Here is a 21,936-nt window from a genome sequence, read left to right on the forward strand (position 1 = left end):
TTCAGCAGTTAGTTTTGAGCATTAGATGTGTCTCCTTTACTGCGCCTGATCTCATAACGCTTGCAGTCAGGTTGGAGAGAGAGAAACGGATAGGGAGTGCAGTGCGTGCCACTGTGGGTGCTGCCTGTGAGTGCATCCCGGGTCTGCCGTGGAGCTGTCTCTGGGAGGTGGGCTTGACTTGGATTTGGCATGGCAGGGAGAGGGGAGAGGACGTGGCTGGCCAGATGACGGAAACATACAGAGGCATAAAGCACAGGGACAGGGAGCCGACAGGCTTGGAAAGAATCTAGAGTTGGTCTTGCCTAACTTCCTTCCCACGCAGGAATGTTTCGGCACCCCTGACCTTGGCTTGAGCACATTCTCCCTTCCCTTAACATCTCCTCTGCACCTTCTTGCTTTCCCTCCTCTTCTTTCCAAGTTTCTGTAGGAGAAACAGCTAAAAAGAACAGGAAAGGTGTGGAAGGGTATTCCTTGTGCCAAAAAAAGTTAGATTCTTGTAAAAGCGTGCGTGTGTGTGAGAGAGAGGGAGAGAATAAGGCATCCTGAATGGCAGCTTGGCGGCGAGGGAGACTGTTAGACCAGAGGGACAGGCGGGGGATAAGAGGTAGAGAGCCCTGAAGTGTCTTGTTCCGGGAGGTTGAGGTTCAGCCTGTCCTGTCAGTTCTCTGTCCTACTCCGCACTGCTTGGTGGGGATCTGCTTTTGTTGCCATGTTGGGTCTGAGCTCTTCTGCACCCTGCGTGGTGGTCTGGCAGATTCTAGCATCCTCTAGCATCCAGCTGTTAAGTCCTTTCTCGAGCCACCTGATCACCTTTTCTTTCTAATGTCCTAGTTACAGCAAGGTGTTTTGTTTTCTTTTTCTAGTTTAAATGGTTTTTAAGTATTAGGTCTTGGCTGTGGTTAGTTTTATATGGGGAGTGCTGCAAGAATTGGCCGTGGTGCTGGTGGCTGGGTGAAAAGAAATCTCCCAAACAGAGGCTCTGCTCAGAATTGGGGTGAGCAGGTAGGTGGAGACCAGGATACTCCTCTGTGCACACTGGGGCATGGCCGTGCTGGGGGCCCGCTCACAGCAGGGGCCCACCTTGGGGGCTGCCCTCTCCTCCCAGCTCACAGCCTGCCTCCTGCACAGGAAGTAGACAGTGCTGCCCAGTAGAACTTTCTGCAGTGACAGGAAAGTTCTGTTTCTGTGCTCTCTGAGATGGCAGGCACAGCCTGATGTGACCATTGAGCACTTGAAATGTGGCTAGTGTGGCTGAGAAACTAAAATTTTAATTTAGTTTTATTTAAATCAATGTAAACATATTTCAGCAGCCACGAGTGGCTAGTGGCTGGACAGCACAGGCTTAGAGCTGCCTCGATGAAGCTCGGGCAGTTCTGGTGGGGTTCTCTGGAAGGGGAGTTTTGTCCAGACCGCCATGCCCGACCGACTACAGGCAGAGAAAGCAAAGGCTGCCTGGTTAGCAGAATGTTAATATGCAAGTGGTATTTGTCACGTCTGTGCTGGCACCTGTCTGGTCTGCCTGCCCAGGTGAGTGGGTACCATCTCTGTCTAACAAAACTGGAGGCTGAGTACCAGGCAAGGAGGCTACCTGGGGCAGACAGACACAAGGGGCTCTGGGCACCCTGGCCTCGCTATCAGGCCACTGCATACTCTGCTTCTCCGTTGGAAGAGCCGAGGCCGGAGTGGCCTCGTAAGTGACCATGTCCTGAGAATGTATTGGCTGTTTTTGATGACGCAAGTCACAATGCCTCAGGTCTGCACTGCTCTGTGGAGGTGTTTGTTCCCCACAGTCTGCGTCAGGAATCCTCTTCTGTGCACGAGTCTTTGTATCCAGGAAAAAGGTCACCGAGTGACTTTCTTTCAAATTATGTAAAAAACAAGTTCCTGGTTGAAGAGCGCCTGTCTCTGGCGCCTGGGTTCTGTGTGAAGTAAGGAACAGTTTAATTTAACATTTTCCTCCCTGCCTCGCTGTCAACCGCCCAGGCCTTTAAAGAGCTATTGATGTCTCAGGGAAGACTTTTATGACCTGGGACATCTCCATGGAAACCGAATCTTTGTTTCATAGCATCTTTGGCTCCTGCAGCTTCCCCACCTGACTGGTGCTGAGCCTGCGTTCTGACGTCACGCTAGCTTTTGGACTGCACGTTGCGTTGGGTCACAGGTGCAGGACATGGCTCCAGTGGGGGAGTGCAGCGGTGAGAGCGTGGCACTGGTTCGAACAGGCGCCTTCATGTACGTAAGGCTCTGAGCTGCAGCAGCTGGCACAGAGGGAAGCAAGAGGTCTGCTGGCTCATTAAGAATTCCACTGTGAATAAAGAACCTCGCTGGGAGGGGGCTTTTCTTTTACCCTCGTGAAGAAACACTGTGGGGAATGGGACCCTCTGCAGCCACCTCGGAGCGGGTTTTCAGGGCACTCTCTGCTGCAGACTTTGATCTTGCAGTGGTCTTCACAGCCCTGCATGCCAGAAGCCAGGACCCTGCAGTGGCCCTGCCCGGTTAATCTCCCCCGAGTCCCTGCCTGAAGCCAGAGCTACCTCTCCCGCCACTGCCCCCTCAGCCAGGGACCCGCATCCCAACGCTGCATTTTGCCAACAGAAGTGGTAGGCTGGCTCGGGGGTAGATTGTGAATCGACTGGTGCCTGGCAGCTCCAGCAGAGATTAGACCCGTCTCTTCCCAGCTGGTCTCCGTCCCTCCTCGGCTGGGCTGGGGCGCTAGCGCTCCAGCTCTGTGGAGCTCGTCATAAGGCATTCAGCAAGGCCCGCCTGCCTTTAGGCCCACAGAGCAGCGAGTGAAGTGCTCTTCTGGGTATGAGTATTTGTCTGAAGCCATCTTGTTGACCAGGCCACCTCATGAGCCCTTCTGGCTTGTGTGAACATCCAGTGAGGCACTCACTTTGGCTTCATGGAGTGAAGGTGCTGGCTGGGCCCCCTGGATGGTGCAGCGGTGGCCAGCGGCTACAGAAAACAGCTTCAAGACTGTGCCGTTGGCTGGCTATCCAGACTGTGCCGCTGGCTGGCAAGGCAGCGGTCAGTCAGGTGCCCGTGCAGGGTCTCCAGAGGGGGTGTCAGCATACTCCTTACCCCACTTCCCCTGTGGAGACTGGTCGAGGTGGCCAAGAAGAGCCTCCTTAACCCCTTCCAAGTCTTTCTGTGGTGCTGACCTGCAGGACCAGGAATCGCAGGTTCTGATGGCCTGTGGGTGTGTTGAGAGTGGATAAGGCCCACTCGTGTTCCTGCGTGGCAGTTGTTGTCGAAAGTGGACCTTGTCTCTGGCAGATGTGTAGGAGACCTCTGCTTCCAGAAGTCCCTGCCCTTAGTTCCAGGTGGGCCCTCAGCGTGTACTTAGGTTGTTTGATTCTTTTCTGCTTGTAACTGAGAGGGAGGGAACCCAGTTCCTAACTTAAGACGTGTCTTACTGATGGTCCCTCACGGCTGGTCACCATTCTCTGGTGATGAGGGGACCTGTGCCTTTGTGATGAGGTGCTGCCTGTGCTCGTTTCTGTAACCCCTGTGGCGTAGGGGGCTGAGCCCCCCCTGCACACTCCTGTTTCACTTTGGCCCAAACTAGAGGCTCTGTCAGCAGGCGGCGCTGCCAGCCCAGGTACGGAGAACGCGGCTCCCGCTGTTCAGAAACTCTTCTGGCAGATTGGAGCAGCAGGAGTCTTGGTCACACTCTGTACTTGTGGGTTTTAAATGAACACATTTCATTTGCTGCCATGCTATTGGCCTGCCAGGAGAGGGGCCCCAGGCTTGGAGATGACTTGCTAAGTCCTTGTGCCGGGACTCCCTGGGAGCCAAGAGACTATGCCCACTCCTGGATAATGGGGCCCTGGCAAGGGCTTGGGGCTGAGCCAAATGATCAAAGGTCCTTTTTGATTCATTTAGGCCACTGTTCCCTTGCTTAGGACCATTTCATTTGAAACCTGTCGCTAATCACACTGCTGACCTGGATCTCAGTTTAAACCTGAATATTGTCACAAAACTAAGGGAGAGCGCACGGCTCCGCTGCCGAGGTGCTGGAAGCACACTGGGGATGTGATCGATACTTATTAACATTCTGCCGCCACGATTTACGCGGCGACCTGGCTGCCGGTCCCGGGAGACAAGGCACACAGTGAACTGTACCCTCCACGTCTCACCCTGCGCTGCAGGCCTCTCACCCCAAGGCAAGGGTCTGTCCGCTTCCTGTGCTGACCACTGTCTTCATCCTTAGAGCAAGTAATTTCTGCTTCAAGGCTGAATCTCAGCCTCATGGGGTTTTCACTTCTCTGAACATGTAGTGTGGATTATCAGGTTGGTGTTGGCGCTTCTCCTGGGGACCTGGGCTGCAGGGCGAAGGTGGCACTGGCCTCTGCCCTAGCCTCCTCTCTGCCGGCCACTGGGCTCACTCGGCACAGAAGAGATGTCTGTGGGCCTGACAGGTTTTTAGGAGGAGGGTTTGGCTTGACCTAGAATTGAAGTCTTTAACAACATTAGTGGGGGGTGGTTTCTGGTTATTAAAATATGTTGTCGTGGAAATATAGAAAATACAAAGAAAATTGAGATCGCCCGTAATAATACTACCCAAAGAGAACAACGGTTGTACTTTGGTAGACTTTCTTTCAGTCTTTTTTTGAAGCCTAGGAAACCCTTTAATAAAGCTAGGGCTGTACATAGACCCCTGTGTATCCTGCTTTTTGAAGCACTGCTGCCCCACAAGTGTTTCCCCACACCATTAAGTATTAAAATGTTAATTTTTTTATGTGACTGTCAATATTCCATCTTGTCGAGGTACCGGAGTTTATTTGGGGTGTCTCTAATGTCCTGTTAAAAGTCACCACGTGGGGCCTGTCACCTCCACAGGGGACGCTCTGGCGCCCACAGTCTCCCTCTGACTGTCCCCTCTCTCTCGTAGATTGTTTGCTACATGAGGAGAACTTCTCGCTGAGGTGCCCCAAGCACAAGGTGAGTCAGAGGCCCGAGAGCAGGCCTGGGGTCGGGGCGGCTCACTGGTAAGACCTAAAGAGACCAAACACATTGGAGGACCAGCGTCTTGCGCTGCCGACCCGCTCCTGGCCCTGGGCAGGTGGAGCGGTTGGTGCTTATGGAGACCGATGTCATGGGCCAGCACCCCACGCGGTGTGAGTGGGCTGGGGAAAATGTGCGCATGGCGGGCGTGGGGGGATTAGAAGATCAAACCCCATAAAACTGTTGGTGTCCATGTTGGTTTAACGGAACCCCGGTTCACGGTGGGCATGTAAGATTGGCTCTAGGGCTTGACACATATGCAAAGGCGTTTTCCCAGGCTGGAAGTAGCAGAGCTGACTCCAGGGCTTTGGGGAACTCACAGTCTCATCAAGGTTTTAACTGAGCAGAATCGACCCAGGGGCTCCCAGTTGAGGGCCTCACCCCTACTCCATGTGTTTAAGATGTGGTATGTCTCCGTGCGGAGGCCGGGAGGGCATGGAGGAGGAGCAGTGTCTCCCAGTGCCCATGCTGCCTCCTCAGGCTTAGGGCACACTGACATCTGGTGGTCGTTGGCTCCTCAGTCTGTACAACCTTCAAGTAGAGCCAGAAAGTACTAGAAACAGGTCCTCCCGAGAGGCCGGCCCTCGAAATGTTCCTGAAAGATGCCTGTCTGCGCTTTTCTTTTTAAATTTTTTCCAGAGGTAGATCGCAGGATTTTTATTTTTACTTAATTTACATGTTTTTATTTTTGAAACTTCCCTTGTTTAAATGGTCACATTTTGCCTCAGAAAATCCTGTCTGAAAATCTCCTGTTTGTCATTCAATACTGACTCTCTTCTTTCTCTTTCGTTTTCCATGTGCTACTCCCCTCCTTGCCTCCACCCTCCCGGCTCCCTGTCTCTCTCTCTGTCCCTCCTGTCTTGTCTCCTCTCGGCTTGGCCGCCGGCAGCCTCCCCTCCCATGCCCTCTCCCGCCCTTGCAGAACAAGACCGCCAAAGGCAGCCTCAGCACAGAACAGTCGGAGCGGGGGTGAGGGGGGCAGTGTGCTCGTGGGAATGGAGAGTACAGCAAGCACAGGTGAGTCGGGCGGGCAGGCGCCCCGTCACCCCTGCTCGCCCCCAGCTGCACCTCCAGGCTTAACCAAATGTGAGCAAGGCTGGGTTTCAAACAGCAACTGGATAAAATGCTGCTCCGTTTCTTACTTAGCTCCCCAGAATGTCTGTGGGAAGGTGGTGGGAGCTTTACCTGTCTCCTTCCAGATCGTGGAGAAATGCCACTGCCTGTTGGGGTCAGGGTCACGGTCCCAGAAGTCAGCCCTTGGGGGCTGAGCTGCTGAGTGGACCTCCTGGAGGGTGGTCCTGAAGGCAGGACACGCCTGGCTACTGGGACGGACACTCTGTGGGGCTGCATCTCCCTCAGCCGCTCTTCCCCTGGCTCAGAAAGGGCTCTGAGAAGGTCTCAGCCTGTGCTCTGTTTTAGCCTTTTCACTTTACTCCATACCTATAAAGCTTATTTTGTCTTTTCCTTCTCCAAGTTTTGTTCTTTGAGATTTCTTTTCTCCTCAGGTAGTCTGAAGAGTTTCTTTTGTCAAAAGTACAAAGGAAGGAAATCCCCACAGAGATTGAGTAGACTTTAGCATCTGATTTCATCTTATTCTTAAAAGTCTGGCGAGTTTGAGTGTCCCCTGTGAGTATGGGGACCGTGGTCAGGGCTGCCTTGGCCCCTGTCCATGGAAGCAGGGTGTTAGCTAGGTCCCCACTGCGCCACACGTGGCCTCCATCCCTCCGCTTGCTGAGTCACCAAGGCATGTGAAAAATGGCTTGTGGAGAAAAGGAAAACTGAAGCAGGTTGGGGCAGACTGGCAGCCTTAGCGGTATTCTTTTAAAGGTCCTTCGTGTTTGAAAGGAGGACTCCTGGCTTTGCTCCAGCCACCTGGGACCCTCACATGGGTGCAGCCCTGGCCCTCCAGGCAGCTGCGCTTCCCTGATGAGTCTTGGTGCAGTGTGGGCCCCCACCCCATTACAGCTGGGGGGTACCCACCTTTCTCTGGATACCTAAAAGTATTTTGAGTTACAGTAACTTGAGGGAAAAATCTCATTGATCTCAGAATGTGACAGTTTTCCTCCTCCAGTAAAGTGAACCAGCCCTAAAGGACTCCTTATTTCTTCGGTAGATCTGTGCCGATTGCCAGCGCGGGATCTGCCTGCCGCCCCGTCTGTTGACAGGCCCAGGCAGGCTCCCTGAGCACTTCTTAGGTCTGGGTCAGGTCTGCCTTTTGCTAGGTATGGGTGAGCGACTCACAGAGCACCACTCTCCTTCCCTCTTCCAGGGAACAGGGCTGGGGATGGAGGGAGCTGAGCGGAGTGGGAGAGGTGACCGTGCGCCCTCTCCCTCTGATCAGTCCTCAGGGAAAGGTAGCTGTCCGGGCAGCTTGTGAAGAACAGCCTCTGCCGGCCCTTCTCCGTGTTCCTGGCTTGTGCTGGGTCTCTGCGCCGGGCAGGCTCTGCAGCTCCCTGCTGGGTGTGCTGGGTTTATAAAGGTGCTCCTTATAGGGACCTGGACCGTGCCATGAAGATCCAGCTAGGGGGAAGAGCCATTCCTCATTTGGTACTTTTCGTTGTTGCCCTGGAAATCCAACTTCTGTGTGCGAAAAAGGAAAAGTGTGGGCCTGGGCCTGGTGGGTGAGTCACCTCTGGAGAACTGTGTTCATCCTGTCCCTTCCCCTGGACAGCCCTGGACCCTAGAGTGGGACCATGAGCTTCCACTTCCCAAGGCCAGCATCACTGCTGCTGTGTTTGCAGGAGGAGAAACTGAGGCACGGGCTGAGGAAGGGGCCTGAGCCTGCTGCTCCAAGGGGCGTCAGTAGGGGAGCATCAAGTCCGCTGAAGTTGGACCCTTTGCCTCTCAGAGTCTGTGCCCAGTCTTGTCCCTCTAAGGTGTTGTCCTTGTGTGCCGTTCCCACGAGGCAGGACCCTCTCCCGGGCATGTCTCATTCTGAGTATCAGCAGATTGTGGTGAAGGCAGGCCTCCTCCCTCAGGCCCAGGGTGTGCCGGGTGGGCTGTGCAAAAGCCCCGGTGATGGGGAACGTTGAGAGAGACAGCCCCACGCTGGGGTAGAGCTGCCATCCTTGGGCACCTAGCATGGCAGTGAAGGGACAGTGAGGTACACAGACATCCCACTTTCTGGCACCTGGCTTTCCCTACAAAGGCAGCGCTGGGTGGCCTGAAGCCCTGTGTCTTCCACCCTTCATGTGACTGGTGCCATCTCCTCTTCCTAGCCACCTCTTCAGAGGGGCCTTCTCACATCACTGCAACCCTGAGGTGCTTGTTTACTCCTTTCGTGGTCTTCATCTCCACTAGACTGTAAGCTCCGTGAGGGCAGGGGCCTTGGCCTCTTTCACGTTGCGTCCTAGTGCAGAGCCTGGCACTAGCAGCACGGAGTATTCATTTAAGGAATTACTGCATCCCAGAATCGGTGTGCACTGTGCCCTGAATCAGTGCAGGTTCAGAATGAGGTCCCTCCATGCCCTCCCCTGCAGTAAGAATTCGGTTCTGGCTGCTCCAAGTCGACCCAGCCCAGGTGCAGGCCTGTAGAGGCGAAGCCAGAGAGGAACAGGAAAGGGGGTGAGTTTGTGCGAGGGTGGGGGGTGGGATCTGCTGGAAGGCTCTGGCCTAAGATCAGAACCTGTGCACCAGCGGCTGAGCGTCTAGATGCTTTTTAAAGAGAATTGTGGAAAACTCAGCACAGAACTGGCAGCAAGCTCCCTCAGCCTGTGCCGGCTGCAGCTGGCAGAGCATCTGCCTACAGCTCGCTACCCCAGCCTGGCCACGTCCCTGTAAGTGGACAGGGCCACTGTGCAGCAAGACTCAGCCGTCTCCTTTCCGCCATGTCCCTGCAGGTGGACACGGCCACACAGCAGTCAGGCTCAGTGATGGCTCCAGGACAGTCCCTGGGGGCCCGTCAGAGGAGCGTGGACTGGATGGGAGCCCCATTCCCAACTCTGTGAGCAGACATATGCCTGTGGCTACGTGTCTCCCCTCTCTGAGCTTCAGCGTCTCCAGGATGGGAGTGAGAGAAATCCTGCCCCTAGAGCCTCAGGCACAGTGTCTGGTGCGGAGCAGGTGCTCAGAGAATATTTTTTTTTTCTTGTTTTCCCTACTGAACAGTCTTTAAAGGAACTCCTTGAGAAGTTTGGTCCCATGGACACCCGGTGGGCCTCGGCTCTTCAGGAGCCAGGGGGCCGGTTTCTCCAGCTCTGCACGAGCCTCCATCCTCATCAGAAACGGGCTGGGCCTGTTGTCCAGCTCAGGTCATGGGGAGTGGGTGCTGGCCACCTGACATGGTCGTGAGGTGGGCTGCAGGGGTCTCTTCCGCAGAATGGCAGGGTGCTCGTGGTGCATGGCAGACGGTGCCCTCAGGTGAGAGGGGGCCCCGCTGGAAGGCTTTGGCCTAAGATCAGACCCAGCGCACCGTGCGGCTATCGGGATGCTGAGCACAGCTGCAGGCCGAGGGTCTAGGGCCCGGAGCCAGGACCACCAGCCTTTGCAGGGGCAGGGATTCACTCCTAGTCTCGGTTCCTTTTACTTGCACCGGAAGGGGCACATGCCGCAGCCGAGCGTCCCCTGGGCCCCAGCTCAGCCAACAGTCATAGTTGCCTCCTGAACCACGGACCAGGCCCAGGCCACCTGGCAGGCAGGTTGGGCATATGCTCAGAGGTGTCAGCTGCCGTGCTGAGCGCCAGGCCTGTGCTCAGCACCTGTCTTCTCTCTTCCAGGTGAGACTGTGGAGATGAGATGTGGTGGACACTCGTGATGGAATGGAAACCGTCGTCCTGCGCAGCTGCCCCCCACCCCCGCCCTGACGTGCCTGCCCTGCCAGCACTTCCTCCTCAGTTCTTACATCACACCCAAACCAGGACACCACAGGAAAGAGACCCAAGAAGTTGGAATGGCTGTTTCCATGGACACAATCTCCATAGTGACAATGTGGGGGAGGGGGGAGGGGGGATGGTGGGAGAAGGGTGGGGGGAACTAAAAGGGAGGGATAAAAAATATATATATATAAATCTATTTTTAGTCTGGAAAGACTTTGTTTAAATGAAAGGTGCGCTATCCCTTTTGATTCTATTTTAAAATTATCCTAGTTAAAGAACTCCAAATTTGTTCCAATGACAATGAAATTAAAATGTGAAATTGAACTGAACAAACTCATCTCGCAAGGACGGGTGTGTGGCCTGGCCCGTGGCCGCTCACACCAGTCCAGAGAGCCCCACCCAGGACTGAAGGAGCAGGCCAGCCACATCAGATGCCCCGTGTCGCTCATTGTCTCAAACTGGGGAGGCTTGGGGGGGAGGGAAGTGGGGAAGGTCCGTGTTTTCAAGAGTGGGGGAATGATGTTTAAACACAAAAATAAATTTTTTCATTTCCAGAAACACTATTTATTTATTATTATTTTTTAAATTTTTATCTTTTTGGGGGGGTTAAATTGGCGGAGACCCCAAGGTCATGGCCAGGTCCTGGGTCACTGGCTGGCAAACCCCACGGGCCTCACCAAGTATGCATAGCAACTGTGGGACCACCAGGCAGGGTCAAGGGGTGACCGCCTTGGGGTGGCGTCCCTGGCACAGTCCAGGCAGCTGTGTCCTGCGCCACGGGGACGAGAGGAGGGCGAGGCCTCCGCTGCTGGACAGGAGACGTCAGTCGCAGGATTACTCTGTGGGGTCGGTGGGTCACGCTGGCCGGGATCACCCAGTTATCCTGTTTCGTTTTTTATTTCATTTTTATAGAGGAAAAGAGGGCCTGTCAGCCCTGTGCTACACGATTCTTTGTGTTGTTTTTTGTTTTGTAAATTGTATAATTTTTAAATATCTGAGTTTTAAAAAAAGAAAAAACAAAAAAAAAATCTTGTTAAGGCCTTAAGAAGGGGTTAGTGCATCTTTCAGGGGTCACTCTGCCATGGGGATAAAATAGCTGTTTCACAAACAGTTTTATTTAAAAAAACAAAAACAAAAAAATCAAAAAAATAAACTTCATTTTAACCTTGTTTCCTTTTTTGGTTTACTATAAAATGAATGCGTCTCTTCCTCGCCTCCAACCCCTAGAAGGTGGCTGTGGGCTCGGCTTCAGGGGAGGCTGCCCCCTGACCTTGGCTAGCAGCCCCCAGCCTCGCGCAGGGAGGGCAGTCTCGCAGCCGAGCCCAGGACGGAACCCCGAGCCTGGAAGAGAACGCCAGCTGCTCCTCCCTGGGCGGTGCGAGTCCACCCATGTCAGGGACAGTCAGATCTGCTTCAGGTGATAGAAGAACATATTTCTAATCAACATTAATTTTAAAGGTTATAAAAATAAATAAATAAATAATGCAACGTTAACGGGCTGTTTTAGAGAACAGAAACCCGGGAAGGAAGGTCGCGAAGTAGAAATAAGCAATTACAAATGGGTTCTGTGTGCTCATCGGTTTACGCTGCACAGATGGCAGCCTGGTTTCGTTTTAATGGCTGCGTCAGGCCGAGTGGACCGCTGCTCGTTCTGCCCAGCCGGGGTGGGGTGCGGGTGCAGCGGGCCGGGGGAGCACGCGCGGGCAGTCGGACAGGACCTGCAGAGGAAAGCGGTTCGTGAGCAGCTCGGTTCCCCTTCTGGTCACGACTGGGCATTGATGCTGCCGAAATGGAACCTAGACTCCAGGTGTTAAGTGTAAAACCGCAAGACTTGAAGAATGGGTATTTGGAGGAAAATGTCTCCCTGATGGCAAATGCTCCTCATCTTGCGTTTTATTCTTCTGCTCCCTTTGGCGTGCTGACGCTTGAGCTGGACATCGCGGTCCTTCTGGGTCTTTGCTTGAACTGGCTTTGGAATGAACTTTGACCCGGAGCAGCACTCCAGCCCAGCAATGAGCCTTCGCTCCTCACGCGCATCTGTGCGCAGCATGAGTGCCCAGGCACAGCACATTTTACACGGATGTGGGGTCTTGGAAACTGGTGGCATAGTGGTTAAGAGCTACGTCTGCTAACCAAAAGGTCGGCAGTTCGCATGCACCAGGCGCTCTCTGGAAACTCTCTGGGGGGCAGTTCTACTCTGTTCTGTCGGGTCCCTGTGAGTCGGAACGGACTTGACAGCGATGGGTCTGGTTTGGTTTTGGTGGGAGTCTTTGTCCTGCCAGAGGGGCCGGGCACTCCTGAAGCCCCTGCAGCTCCGCCAGAGCAGAGGGCAGGCTGGGACAAAGTGATTTCCTCACAAAAGTTGCAGTGTTTTGTACACTGCAGTGACAGAACTTTAGACGGGCCAGCAGTGGCCAAGAGAGGGTGGTGGATGGGGAGGTGGAGCCTTGTCTCCCTGAGCTGTCTGCCTCAGGGCCATGGGGTGCCTGGAGTCAATAGCGCCTGGCACACAAGGGCCCCAAGTGGAAGCTGTGGTTGCAGTGACTGGGAAAGGTGATGACAGGCTCTCCCCATGGCCTGGAGGCCCCAGGCATCGGAGGACACTGCCCTTCATGCCCCTTAGGGTGGCTGTACTTTGGGAGAATGTGGCACACCAACAAGCGAAGGGTAAATATAGTTTATGGAGGACCACCATGTTTAAGGGGCTGTGACAGACCACACCATCCTACAGTCTCACTCACATCACCTCGATTCCCTGATAGCCTCCCGGGAAAAACTGCTGCCAACTGGGACGTCAACGTTCAGCTGAGGCCAGGCAGGAGGACACAGGCCAGATCAAGAAGTCCCCAGGGTGTCTAGGGTCTTTCTCTACTGGTCTGTTGAGTGGTCTCAAAATTGGAAGCCCAGGGCCCAGTTCCCCACAGTCCGGCTCCAACGGCCCTGCACCCCCACCTGCCGTGGGTATTCTGTGGCACCTTCGCTGGTGTCACCAGCCAAAGTCCTCCATGAAGCCTTCCCAGAAAGCCCTGTTGCAGTCCCATGACCTTCAGAGCAGTCTCCCCGCCCCCCACCCCTGCTGCTGCCTTTGCACATCACTCTCGACCTTTTCCCCTCAGTCACGCACACCTAGGAGAAGAACCTCCCACTTGTCTTACCCCCCAGGTCCCCTGGCACCCAGCCTGGCACCCAGCGTGACTGGTAGGTCCAGCACTGGTGAAACAATCCAAGCTCTGGCCAAGGCGAGACACAAGGTAGGCTGGGTAAACTGAGGAAGACCCCAACAACCTCTGCCCACCGGTCTGGCGGAAGAGTGGGGTTATGGGAACTCACAAAAGCAGGGAGCAGCTTCCACACTGCTGTCACAGACCAAGCAGGAGTCACAGACATCAAAAGCCAATGCCACAAGGGCACACAGCCCCCAGGCTCCCATCTCTGAGTCTGACAGGACTTGGGCTGTTCAAAGGGCACCTGGGGAAGAACCTGATCCTCACTGTGAGTAGTGAGAGGGAATGCTGGAGGATACCAGCTGGGGATCCTCAGCCAAGGGAGAGCCCCTTCAAGACCCTGGGACACCTCAGGGTTTCCAGAATGAGAACTTGCCTCATACACCTGAAGCTGAGCAAGGGGGCCTGAAGTGGAGCAGTTCCACCCAGACCAGTCCCTCCCAGACTCTCCCCACCCTCTTGCCCGGGAAATGCTGCTTCCCCACTGCCATCCTATTTTCGTGCATCTTGGTCTTGGGGTTTCAATCAACTTAATTGACTTAACTCAGCCCGAATCCCACCCCTTTCACCGTTGAAGAAGGAGCAGGGCTGAGGCCTGTGGGCAGCAGCCCTGCCCTGGCTGATGGGGTCACTCCCTGCTTGGAGGCAGGAAGGACGGCCTGGCAGCCATGGTACTAGCCTGGAGGCCACATTCACTGGAATAGTCTGGGACCCAGGTTAGCACCTTTCCTCAGAGGCTGGGGCCTTCAGTAGGGGTTGACAGGCAGGTTTGGGAGGGGTGAAGCTTGAGGCGGGGGGAGGGCAAGCACAGCAGGATGGGATGAGATCGACAAGTGGGAGGCCCAAGAGTCCATTCATCGCTTTGTGGTCTCAGGGGGCCTATGAGGGCTTTAGAAAGCCACATCGTCCTGCTGGATTTCCATCCCCTTCCAAAAAGAATTTGAAATAGTCCAGGACAAATGATCAGGAGAAGGGGTAAGCAGACTCGCTCCTCTGAGGGCAGAGTCCTTTCTATACTAAGCCTCCTAGAGCCCTGAGCTTCCTGGTGGCTCAGTCAAAAAGGGAAAATGCCCATCTCACTTGAGGCTGGGTATGCATGTGTGTGAGTGGTATGAGTGTGTGTATGTCAGTGTGAACATGAGTGTTGTGTTAATGTGCATCTGTGTGGGGGCGGTTTCTGGGATGTGTGAATGTATGTGAGTGGTTTGTGTCTGTGATTGTGTGTGAGTCTGTGTGTGTCAGCTCTGCATAGTGTGAGGAGGTCAGGGCAACTGAAGACCTCATCTCCCCTCCCCCCATGTGGCCCCAGCCAAGTGACAGCAACGAATCTTGAGAGTGAAGGCCACTCTAGGATGTGGCAGCTAAGGGGTGGGAGGATGAGGGCCTGTCCTGGGGACCAGATTGTACCACATTAGGGCGTGAGGAGACCCGTGGGACAGGAAGGTCAAGTCATGCTGGTAGCTCCTTCACCAGGCCAGATGCCTGCAGATCCTTCAGAACTAGAAAGTTTAGGGTGTGGGGGTGAGGGGACTTCTCTTCTTAGGTCTCTTCCAACCCCCCACCCTGGAGAGGGCAGGAGAAGCTAGGCCTGCTGGGGCCATCCTGAGGCTGATCCTTCCCAGCCCTGGGCAGAGCAAACATTGATTCACAGCACATTGGCTAAGGGTGGAGGGCAAAGTACAGTCCTTGTCCCTTATATAAATGGGTGTAGTGGGTGCCAGATCTGGTCCTTGGAACCTGGTTTGGTCTGAGAGTGTCAGGTGCACACGGGGTTGCCCCAGGTGGACCTCTGTGAGCTTCCACGCAGCACATCAGAGGAGCCCGGCAGGCAGTGAGGCAACCATGGGGCTACTGATTGGGGAAGGCCTGGTGCTTCTGGCAGTGGCCGTGGCCGCCTTCCTGCTCATGGTGGACTTGATGCACCGGCGTGCACGCTGGGCTGCAAACTACCCTCCAGGCCCTATGCCAATGCCTGGGCTGGGCAACCTGCTGCAGCTGGACTTCCAGGACATGCCATACAGCTTAGGCCAGGTGAAGCAGGTGGGGTAGGGCACTAGAAGCCCTGGACACCCTCTGACCACAGGACAGTGGGTGGCGGGTGAAGCCACAGGCTGGACAAGGAGCTGGCCCAGAAGACAAGGCAGGTTAGGGAGGCTTCCTGGGGGAGGGGGCTAGTGCAGGCCAGAAGGACTGTTTGGATTTTTGAAGTACAAAAATCTGGAGGGGTGGAGAGGACTGAAGGTCAGGAGGTGGGGTGGGACTCGGCAGCAGGTTTGCAATCCAGTGGACGACACGGAAATTAGGCAAGACCCAAGTCTCCTGATGACCTCAGGGAAAAGGCCTTGGGAATGGGGGTGGGGACTGAGCAGTGAGCACCATTGCAATCAGGGTCTGGAGGGGAAAGGGGTGCAGTGACTCCCATCAAATCTTTTCCAGGGACTTGGGTCTCACGGATCACCTCTCTGAGCCTTGGTTTCTTCGCTCGTAAAATGACATGCTACCTAGGGCTTAGGGACCACTTGGGTGGCTTGCAAAATCATAGCTGGGCGGTGGGACCCAGCTGACGTTCTCGACCCAGAGGGGGTGTGACCCCCGAGGTCAGGAGGCCACATTTCCTCCTTGACCTGCTGCTAGTGGTCCAGGGGGTCCACCAAGGTTGCCTGTTGAGACTGGGTCCAGCAGCCGCGGAGTCCCGGCCTGACGTCCGCCCTGTCCCTCGACCTACAGCTGCGGCGCCGCTTTGGGGACGTGTTCAGCATCCAGCTGGCCTGGACACCCGTGGTTGTGCTCAACGGGCTGAAAGCCGTGCGTGAGGCCCTGGTGCTCCGCGGCGAGGACACGGCCGACCGCCCACCTGTACCCGTCTATGAGCACCTGGGCTTCGGGCCGCGGGCGCAAGGCAAGTGACCGCGGGGGCCCGGGACCGCGTCAGGGCGGGGTCTGGGCTGGGGGCGACCCGGAGATCCAGCTATTGGGACACAAGCAGCTGGCATGGCGCTGCTGGGCGCCGGGATAAAAGCCAGGCAGCCCCGGGAGGGGCGGCGGGTGGGCGGGGCGTGTCCCGGCAGGGGGTGGGGCGTGGGGCGGGGCCTTCCCGGCGGTTGGGGCGGGACCTGTGCTTGCCGGCCCCGCCCACGAGCCCGTGGCCCGCTCCCCCAGGCTTGATCCTGGCGCGCTATGGGCACGCGTGGCGCGAGCAGCGACGCTTCTCCTTGTCCACACTGCGCAACTTCGGCCTGGGCAAGAAGTCGCTGGAGCAGTGGGTGACCGAGGAGGCCGCCTGCCTCTGCGCCGCCTTCGCTGCCCAGGCTGGTGAGAGCTGGGACTGAGGGGCACGGGGCGGGGACGGGGTCGAGAGGCGCCCTGTGACCCGCGCCCCCCGACCAGGACGCCCCTTCAGGCCCAACGCGCTGCTGAACAAAGCGGTGAGCAACGTGATCGCCTCCCTCGTCCATGGGCGCCGCTTCGACTATGACGACCCCACCTTGCTCAAACTCCTGGAGCTGGTGGACGCAGGACTGAAGCAGGATTCAGCCTTCATGCGCGAGGTACGGTGCGGGGGCGAGGGGAGGACGGGCCGCTGGGGCCGGGGGGCGCAGGCAAGCCGAACTTCCTGGAGGAGGCCCCCTCGCTGAGCAACTGGACCTTCGCGGACGCACATTTGTATTAGGGGCTTTGGAGAAAGGGCATTCCAGGGATGGGGGGCTACAGAAAGAGCCAAGGTAGGCCCGGGGTCCCCCTGGAGGTGCCTGGGACGCACTGAGAACAGGAAGGACCTCGCGCCTTCTTGTGGCGGCACAGATGCTGAACGCGGTCCCGGTGCTGGTGAACATCCCAGGGCTGGCCGGCAAGGTCTTCTCGGCACAGAAGGCCTTCATGGTCCTAATGGATAAACTGGTCGACGAGCACCGGGAGACGCGGGACCCGGCCCAGCCGCCCCGCGACCTGACCGATGCCTTCCTGGATGAGGTGGAGAAGGTGAGAGGCGGCTTCTCTGACGGGCGTGGGTATGTAAACTGAGGCTCCATTCTGGCAGGGACAGGTGGGGACTGGGATCGCCCTGTGACCGGGCAGGACTGAAAAGTACAGGACGGGGGCCAGCTGGGGCTTCCCCCGCCCCCTGGCCTGACCCTCTCTGCTTGGCCCAGGCCAAGGAGAAACCCGAGAGCAGCTTCACTAATGAGAACCTGCGCTGGGTGGTGGCCGACCTGTTCAGCGCTGGGATGGTGACCACCTCGACCACACTGGACTGGGCACTTCTGCTCATGCTCCTGCACCCGGACGTGCAGCGTGAGGAGCCTGGGCTGGTGGCCCAGGGGGAAACGGACAGCTCCCCCCAACCCTGAGCTTCACTGGGACACCAGGCTGGGCCCTGGCAGCTGTCACAGTGGCCTCCTCCACGTGGGCAGAGTCCCTACAGGGGGATTTCTCCTTACGGGCACAGGAAGGGTGTTGTCCGGGCCCCTGGGTTCTGGCTTAGTGGGGGGACTCTTGTCTGTCCAGGCCGTGTCCAGCAGGAGATCGACGAGGTGATAGGGCGGCTTCGGCAACCTCAGATGGAGGACCAGGCCCGCATGCCCTTCACCACAGCAGTGGTCCATGAGGTGCAACGCTTTGGGGACATAGTGCCACTGGGCGTGCCTCACATGACGTCCTGTGACACTGAAGTGCAGGGATTCCTCATCCCCAAGGTAGGGCTGCAGCCTCCCTCATCCCAGCTCAGCACCACCTGCCAGCTTGTAACCTGGTATGGCCTCTGCCAGGTGGAGCCTAGACAGGCGCCAGGCTGTTCATCCATCCATCCCCAGGGACCCAGCCCATCAGTGTGCCCAGCCTGGTGGGTGTGGGGCTTACAGCAGAGGCAGGGCTGGGCAAACTGAACATGCCACAGAGTGCTGGCAGAGTCAGGAGCATCAGGGACAGGTGGCAGTGATGGCACCCATGGGAGACACATCACCTGGCCGTGCCTTGGGGACAGGGAGGGTCCCAAGTAACTTCTTGGGCTGAGCGTTTCTTGAATGGGTCCAGCATGTGCCAGACAGATGCCAGGCATCCCCTGGCCAGACCCCAACCCACATTGGGCATCTCCTGGGCAGGGCACAAGGCTCATCTGCAACCTGTCATCGGTGCTGAAGGATGAGGCTGTCTGGGAGCAGCCCTTCCGTTTCCACCCCGAGCACTTCCTGGATGCCCAGGGCCGCTTCGTGAAGCAGGAGGCCTTCATGCCTTTCTCAGCAGGTGTCTGTGGGGCGCCCAGCCGCCTGCCCTTTCCCAGGGGTGTCTCTAATGGGGGACCCCAGTCCCCCAGGTTTGCTGAGCCCCCATGCCCACCCACAGGCCGTCGCTCATGCCTTGGGGAGCCCCTGGCACGCATGGAGCTCTTTCTCTTCTTCACCTGCCTCCTGCAGCGCTTCAGCTTCTCGGTGCCTGCCGGACAGCCCCGGCCCAGTGACCATGGTGTCTATGCCTTCCTGTTCACCCCATTCCCCTACCAGCTCTGTGCTGTGCCCCGCTAAAGGCACCAAGCCCCAATCAGCTCCCTAGCTTCACCTTGACCAACAATAAACGTCTGGGGGCTCCCACCTTGTGTCTGGGTCCCTCCTGTGCCCGGACCAGCCCCGGAATATGATGAGCCTTCAGTGGCCTGCGGGGACCACTGCCTGTCCCCTGCCCCGGCCAATCTTCCAGACCATTTGAGAGATGGCATACTGAGGCTCAGAAGGCAGCAGCCTGCCAGCCCTACCCTTCTGTCCATTCAGCACCCAAAACTGTCTTCTTGGGTTGGTGACAAAGTCAATGCAGAGGCCCTGGCTCTGGGCTGTCCGGTGGGGCGAGGGGTAACATGGGGTGCTCAGAGGAGTTAGCCCAGGCCCAGGTGGGATGGAGAGGGGCTCACTCAGCCTGTATGTCCACAGATCAGGCCCGACTCCACCCAGGCTGCACCAGCGGCTGACGGCTCAGCTAGAACCATCGTGTCTCCTACCTCACTTCAGTGTTACCCCAAACGGTGGGGAAAACGGAGGGCCAGGCAGTGGGCTGCCAGGGTTAGGAGCCATGAATGGGTCATGGGGTGCCATTGCTCTCTGGGGAAGGCCTGATGGCAGCTCAGGAGTGAGCCAACTCCCTGAGCCTGTCAGCCTCCCCAAGGTTGGATGGGCCCCACCCAGCCCTACAACGGCGCTCACATACAGGCCCTGCCTGTTAGCGGAGCTGGGCTGGAGGCGGAGGAGGATGCTCAGCTAGGCTCCAAGCCCAGGGCGCCACCCTCTGAGTGGCCAGCTCAGACAGGAGACAGGGCCATAGCAGGACTAGTGCCCCTGCAATGAGGGCCCGTGTGGACCCAGGGGGGCACAGGGTGAGGCAGGGGAGAACAGTAGGGTGGGCAGCAGATGGGAAGAGAGGCTGGCTCTAGTCCTGCCACTGGCCCTACACAGTGTGGCCCTGCCAGTCCCTCCCTGCCCTGGGCTTCTCCTTCCCCTTCTGCCAATGAGAGGGCTACGCCGATGGCCACTGAGTCCAGTCTCCTGCTCTGACATTTGCTGGCCTGTAGCCCCCGTCGTGGGCTGCTGCCCTCCCACCTGTCCCATCCCCACAAGTGGCTGGCTCAGAACGGGCCACCAGGCAGCACCCAAGCGTTTATAATGACTGTTGTTACCTGAGTCTTGGGCAAACCCTCTGGTGCATTAGGATAACGGCCTGGGTCAGAAACCACAGACATTCAGGGCTGGAAGCCACTGTAGAGACTCCTCGTGCTACAGTCCCCCTCAGCACCCCTGAGGGGTTCTCACCAGCATCTTAAACACTCCATGACAGGGAGCTTCCCCCTCTCAGCACCCCAGGGAAGTAGGTCTGTCCCTGGGCACTGAGTCAGAAGCCCAGCCAAGGCCCCCTGGACCCCTGCAGAGTAAGTAACCCTCTGTCCTGTTGGGGAGTGGTGGCGGGAGGCGGTGATCCTGCAGCCTGTGGCAGTGTGGATGCGGCAGACTGTCTTTGTCTGAGAGAAGATGTGGGCCCTGACAGGAGACACCAGGCCTGCAGAAACAGCAGCTTGGGGGTTTATTGGACACTGTGTCACTTGTGGTTGTAAGTCTTGGAGGCCGGGACCCAGCCCAGCCAGAGCTTCCTTAGGACCTTTCCACCTTGCCCTCCAGCTCAGGCTTCTAAAAAGCACAAAGGGTGCCCTGTGGGTCCCTCGCCATGAGGAACATTTCCTAGGGCCTGGAAACCCCACCCATGTCCAGGTCAACACTGATAAAAGGTATTCAGCCAGCCTCAGAGGAGTGGCCCTGGGGGCCTCCCAACCCAGGGAGGAAGCAGGAGGGCAGGGTTGGAAGGGCCAGCATCTGTCACCTGGCTTCTTCCCCACGCCCCTCCCCTGGGGCAGGAAGGTACCTGAGGGGCTGGGCCCTGTGACCCCAGCAGGGCCACAGTTTAGGGAGGAAGGCAGGGTGGGGTCGGCAATCTTACCAGAAGGGTCTACAGCAGCCTCGTTTTGGACCTTTTTCATTTCCTGGGGAGCAAGACGGGGCACAGCAGTGGACTGAAGCCATGCTTGCTGCCTCTCACCTCCACATACAGCCGCTTGCTCTCAGGGACAGCAGCCTGGCTCCCTCCCTGCCCCATGGCCACCAGCCAGCGGTGACCCAGGGCTTCTCAGTAGGACCTGTGGTGGGCTGTCCTCACCTCCCAGCTGGGGGTCTCTGCCACCTCCTCCTCCTCTTTCACCTCCTTCTTAGCAAGAACAATGGGGCTGGCCACTCCCTCCCCTGGGGACCTCACCTCCCTTCTTCCTGAGTCCAGGGTTCACCCTCTTGCTTGTGGGCAGCATGATTCAGGCCTCCTTGTGCCCTGGGGGTCATGGTCTGGTGGGGAGGGGACAAGAAAACAGAGTGACAGCAGAAAGGCCCTCAAAGTCTCATCCTTTCCCCTGTTCTTCACGCTTGTTTCCAGGGGAAGTCCTTCCCTTCTCCATCCCAGCTGGGCCAGGGTGGGGAGTTTCCTGGAGAGGGCTGTGAGCTGGGGAGTCCCTGGGTCCGGAGGAGCTCTGGGTGAGACAATCCAAGGCCCTTCCTGGGCAGGACTCACTTACCTCTGAGACCTCTTTCTTCCAACTCTTGGCTGTGCGTCTCTACAGAGAGAAACAGGACATGTGACACCCAGCTATGGGTGACCTGGGGTCCTTCCCTGACCGGCCCGTTCCCTCCAGGTACAGTCCCCCCTCACAGGACAGCCACCCCACAATGGGGAAGTGAAGTCCCCAGCCCTCACCCACCTGAGTGGTCACAGGATAGCACTTATCCATCAGCCCCCACACTGGCCTTATTGTCTCCTGTATGAGCTGCACGACAAAGAGAGAGGGGAGGCTGAGGTGAGATCTCCCTGCCCAGTCAACTGTCAGTACCTGCATAAAGACTACTGGATATTTAAGGAAAACCTCTAAAGGAAGCTCCAGAAAAACTATATTTGATATCTTTAGAAAGATAAAACTTTGCATTTAGGAAACAAGAGATCTCTAAAAAAGAAATATTCAAACAATAAGCCACAAACTCTTGATAAGTAAAAACATGACAGAAATGAAAAAGCAAAGTTTAGACATTGAAAAAAAATTTCCCCAGAAAGTAGAACAGAGAGAGAGAAGAGTTCAGGAACCCAAAAAACTAAATAATAGAAGTTTCAGAAAGTGGGAACAGACAACAAGCTAGGGTGGTAGGAGAGATATCAAATAAATAAATTCCTTTTTGGGTCAATAAAATTTCTCAGAACTGAAGGACATGAATTTCCAGAAGAGAAGGACTCACCAAGTGTCCAGGACAATGTATGAAGGAAGACCCACATCAGATATTGTCATCATTAAATTTCAGAACATTAAAGACAAAGAGAAGAACCTAAAA

General features: G+C 56.5%; 2 protein-coding genes across 8 annotated transcripts in view; both read left to right on the forward strand.

Annotated features, from left to right (window-relative positions):
* The window catches only part of TCF20 (transcription factor 20), a 97,013-nt gene extending 87,063 nt beyond the window's left edge, over nt 1–9,950 (forward strand). For 2 of the 7 annotated variants that reach the window (XM_023559876.2, XM_023559875.2), the window contains exons 4-6: nt 4,895–4,944; nt 5,897–6,024; nt 9,723–9,950. In XM_023559876.2, coding sequence (XP_023415644.2) covers nt 4,895–4,944; nt 5,897–5,980 — 134 coding nt within the window. In that variant the 3' untranslated portion in view covers nt 5,981–6,024; nt 9,723–9,950. Of the gene's footprint in view, nt 1–4,894; nt 4,945–5,896; nt 6,025–9,722 lie in introns of those variants that run through there. The other 5 variants (XM_064283421.1, XM_010599294.3, XM_064283420.1 and 2 more) reach the window with 4 other exon arrangements.
* Nucleotides 9,951–13,865: 3,915 nt separating this feature from the next.
* On the forward strand, nt 13,866–19,240 carry LOC100656155 (cytochrome P450 2D17-like). The gene is made up of 9 exons (XM_023560001.2): nt 13,866–15,076; nt 15,773–15,944; nt 16,205–16,357; nt 16,433–16,593; nt 16,847–17,023; nt 17,194–17,333; nt 17,490–17,736; nt 18,142–18,283; nt 18,383–19,240. Exons 1-9 carry the CDS (start codon nt 14,747–14,749, stop codon nt 18,559–18,561), a joined length of 1,701 nt encoding a protein of 566 aa, XP_023415769.2. The 5' UTR covers nt 13,866–14,746; the 3' UTR covers nt 18,562–19,240.
* Nucleotides 19,241–21,936: the final 2,696 nt, after the last annotated feature.

Source organism: Loxodonta africana, chromosome 4 (genome assembly GCF_030014295.1).
Source record: "Loxodonta africana isolate mLoxAfr1 chromosome 4, mLoxAfr1.hap2, whole genome shotgun sequence".
Lineage (NCBI taxonomy): Eukaryota > Metazoa > Chordata > Mammalia > Proboscidea > Elephantidae > Loxodonta > Loxodonta africana.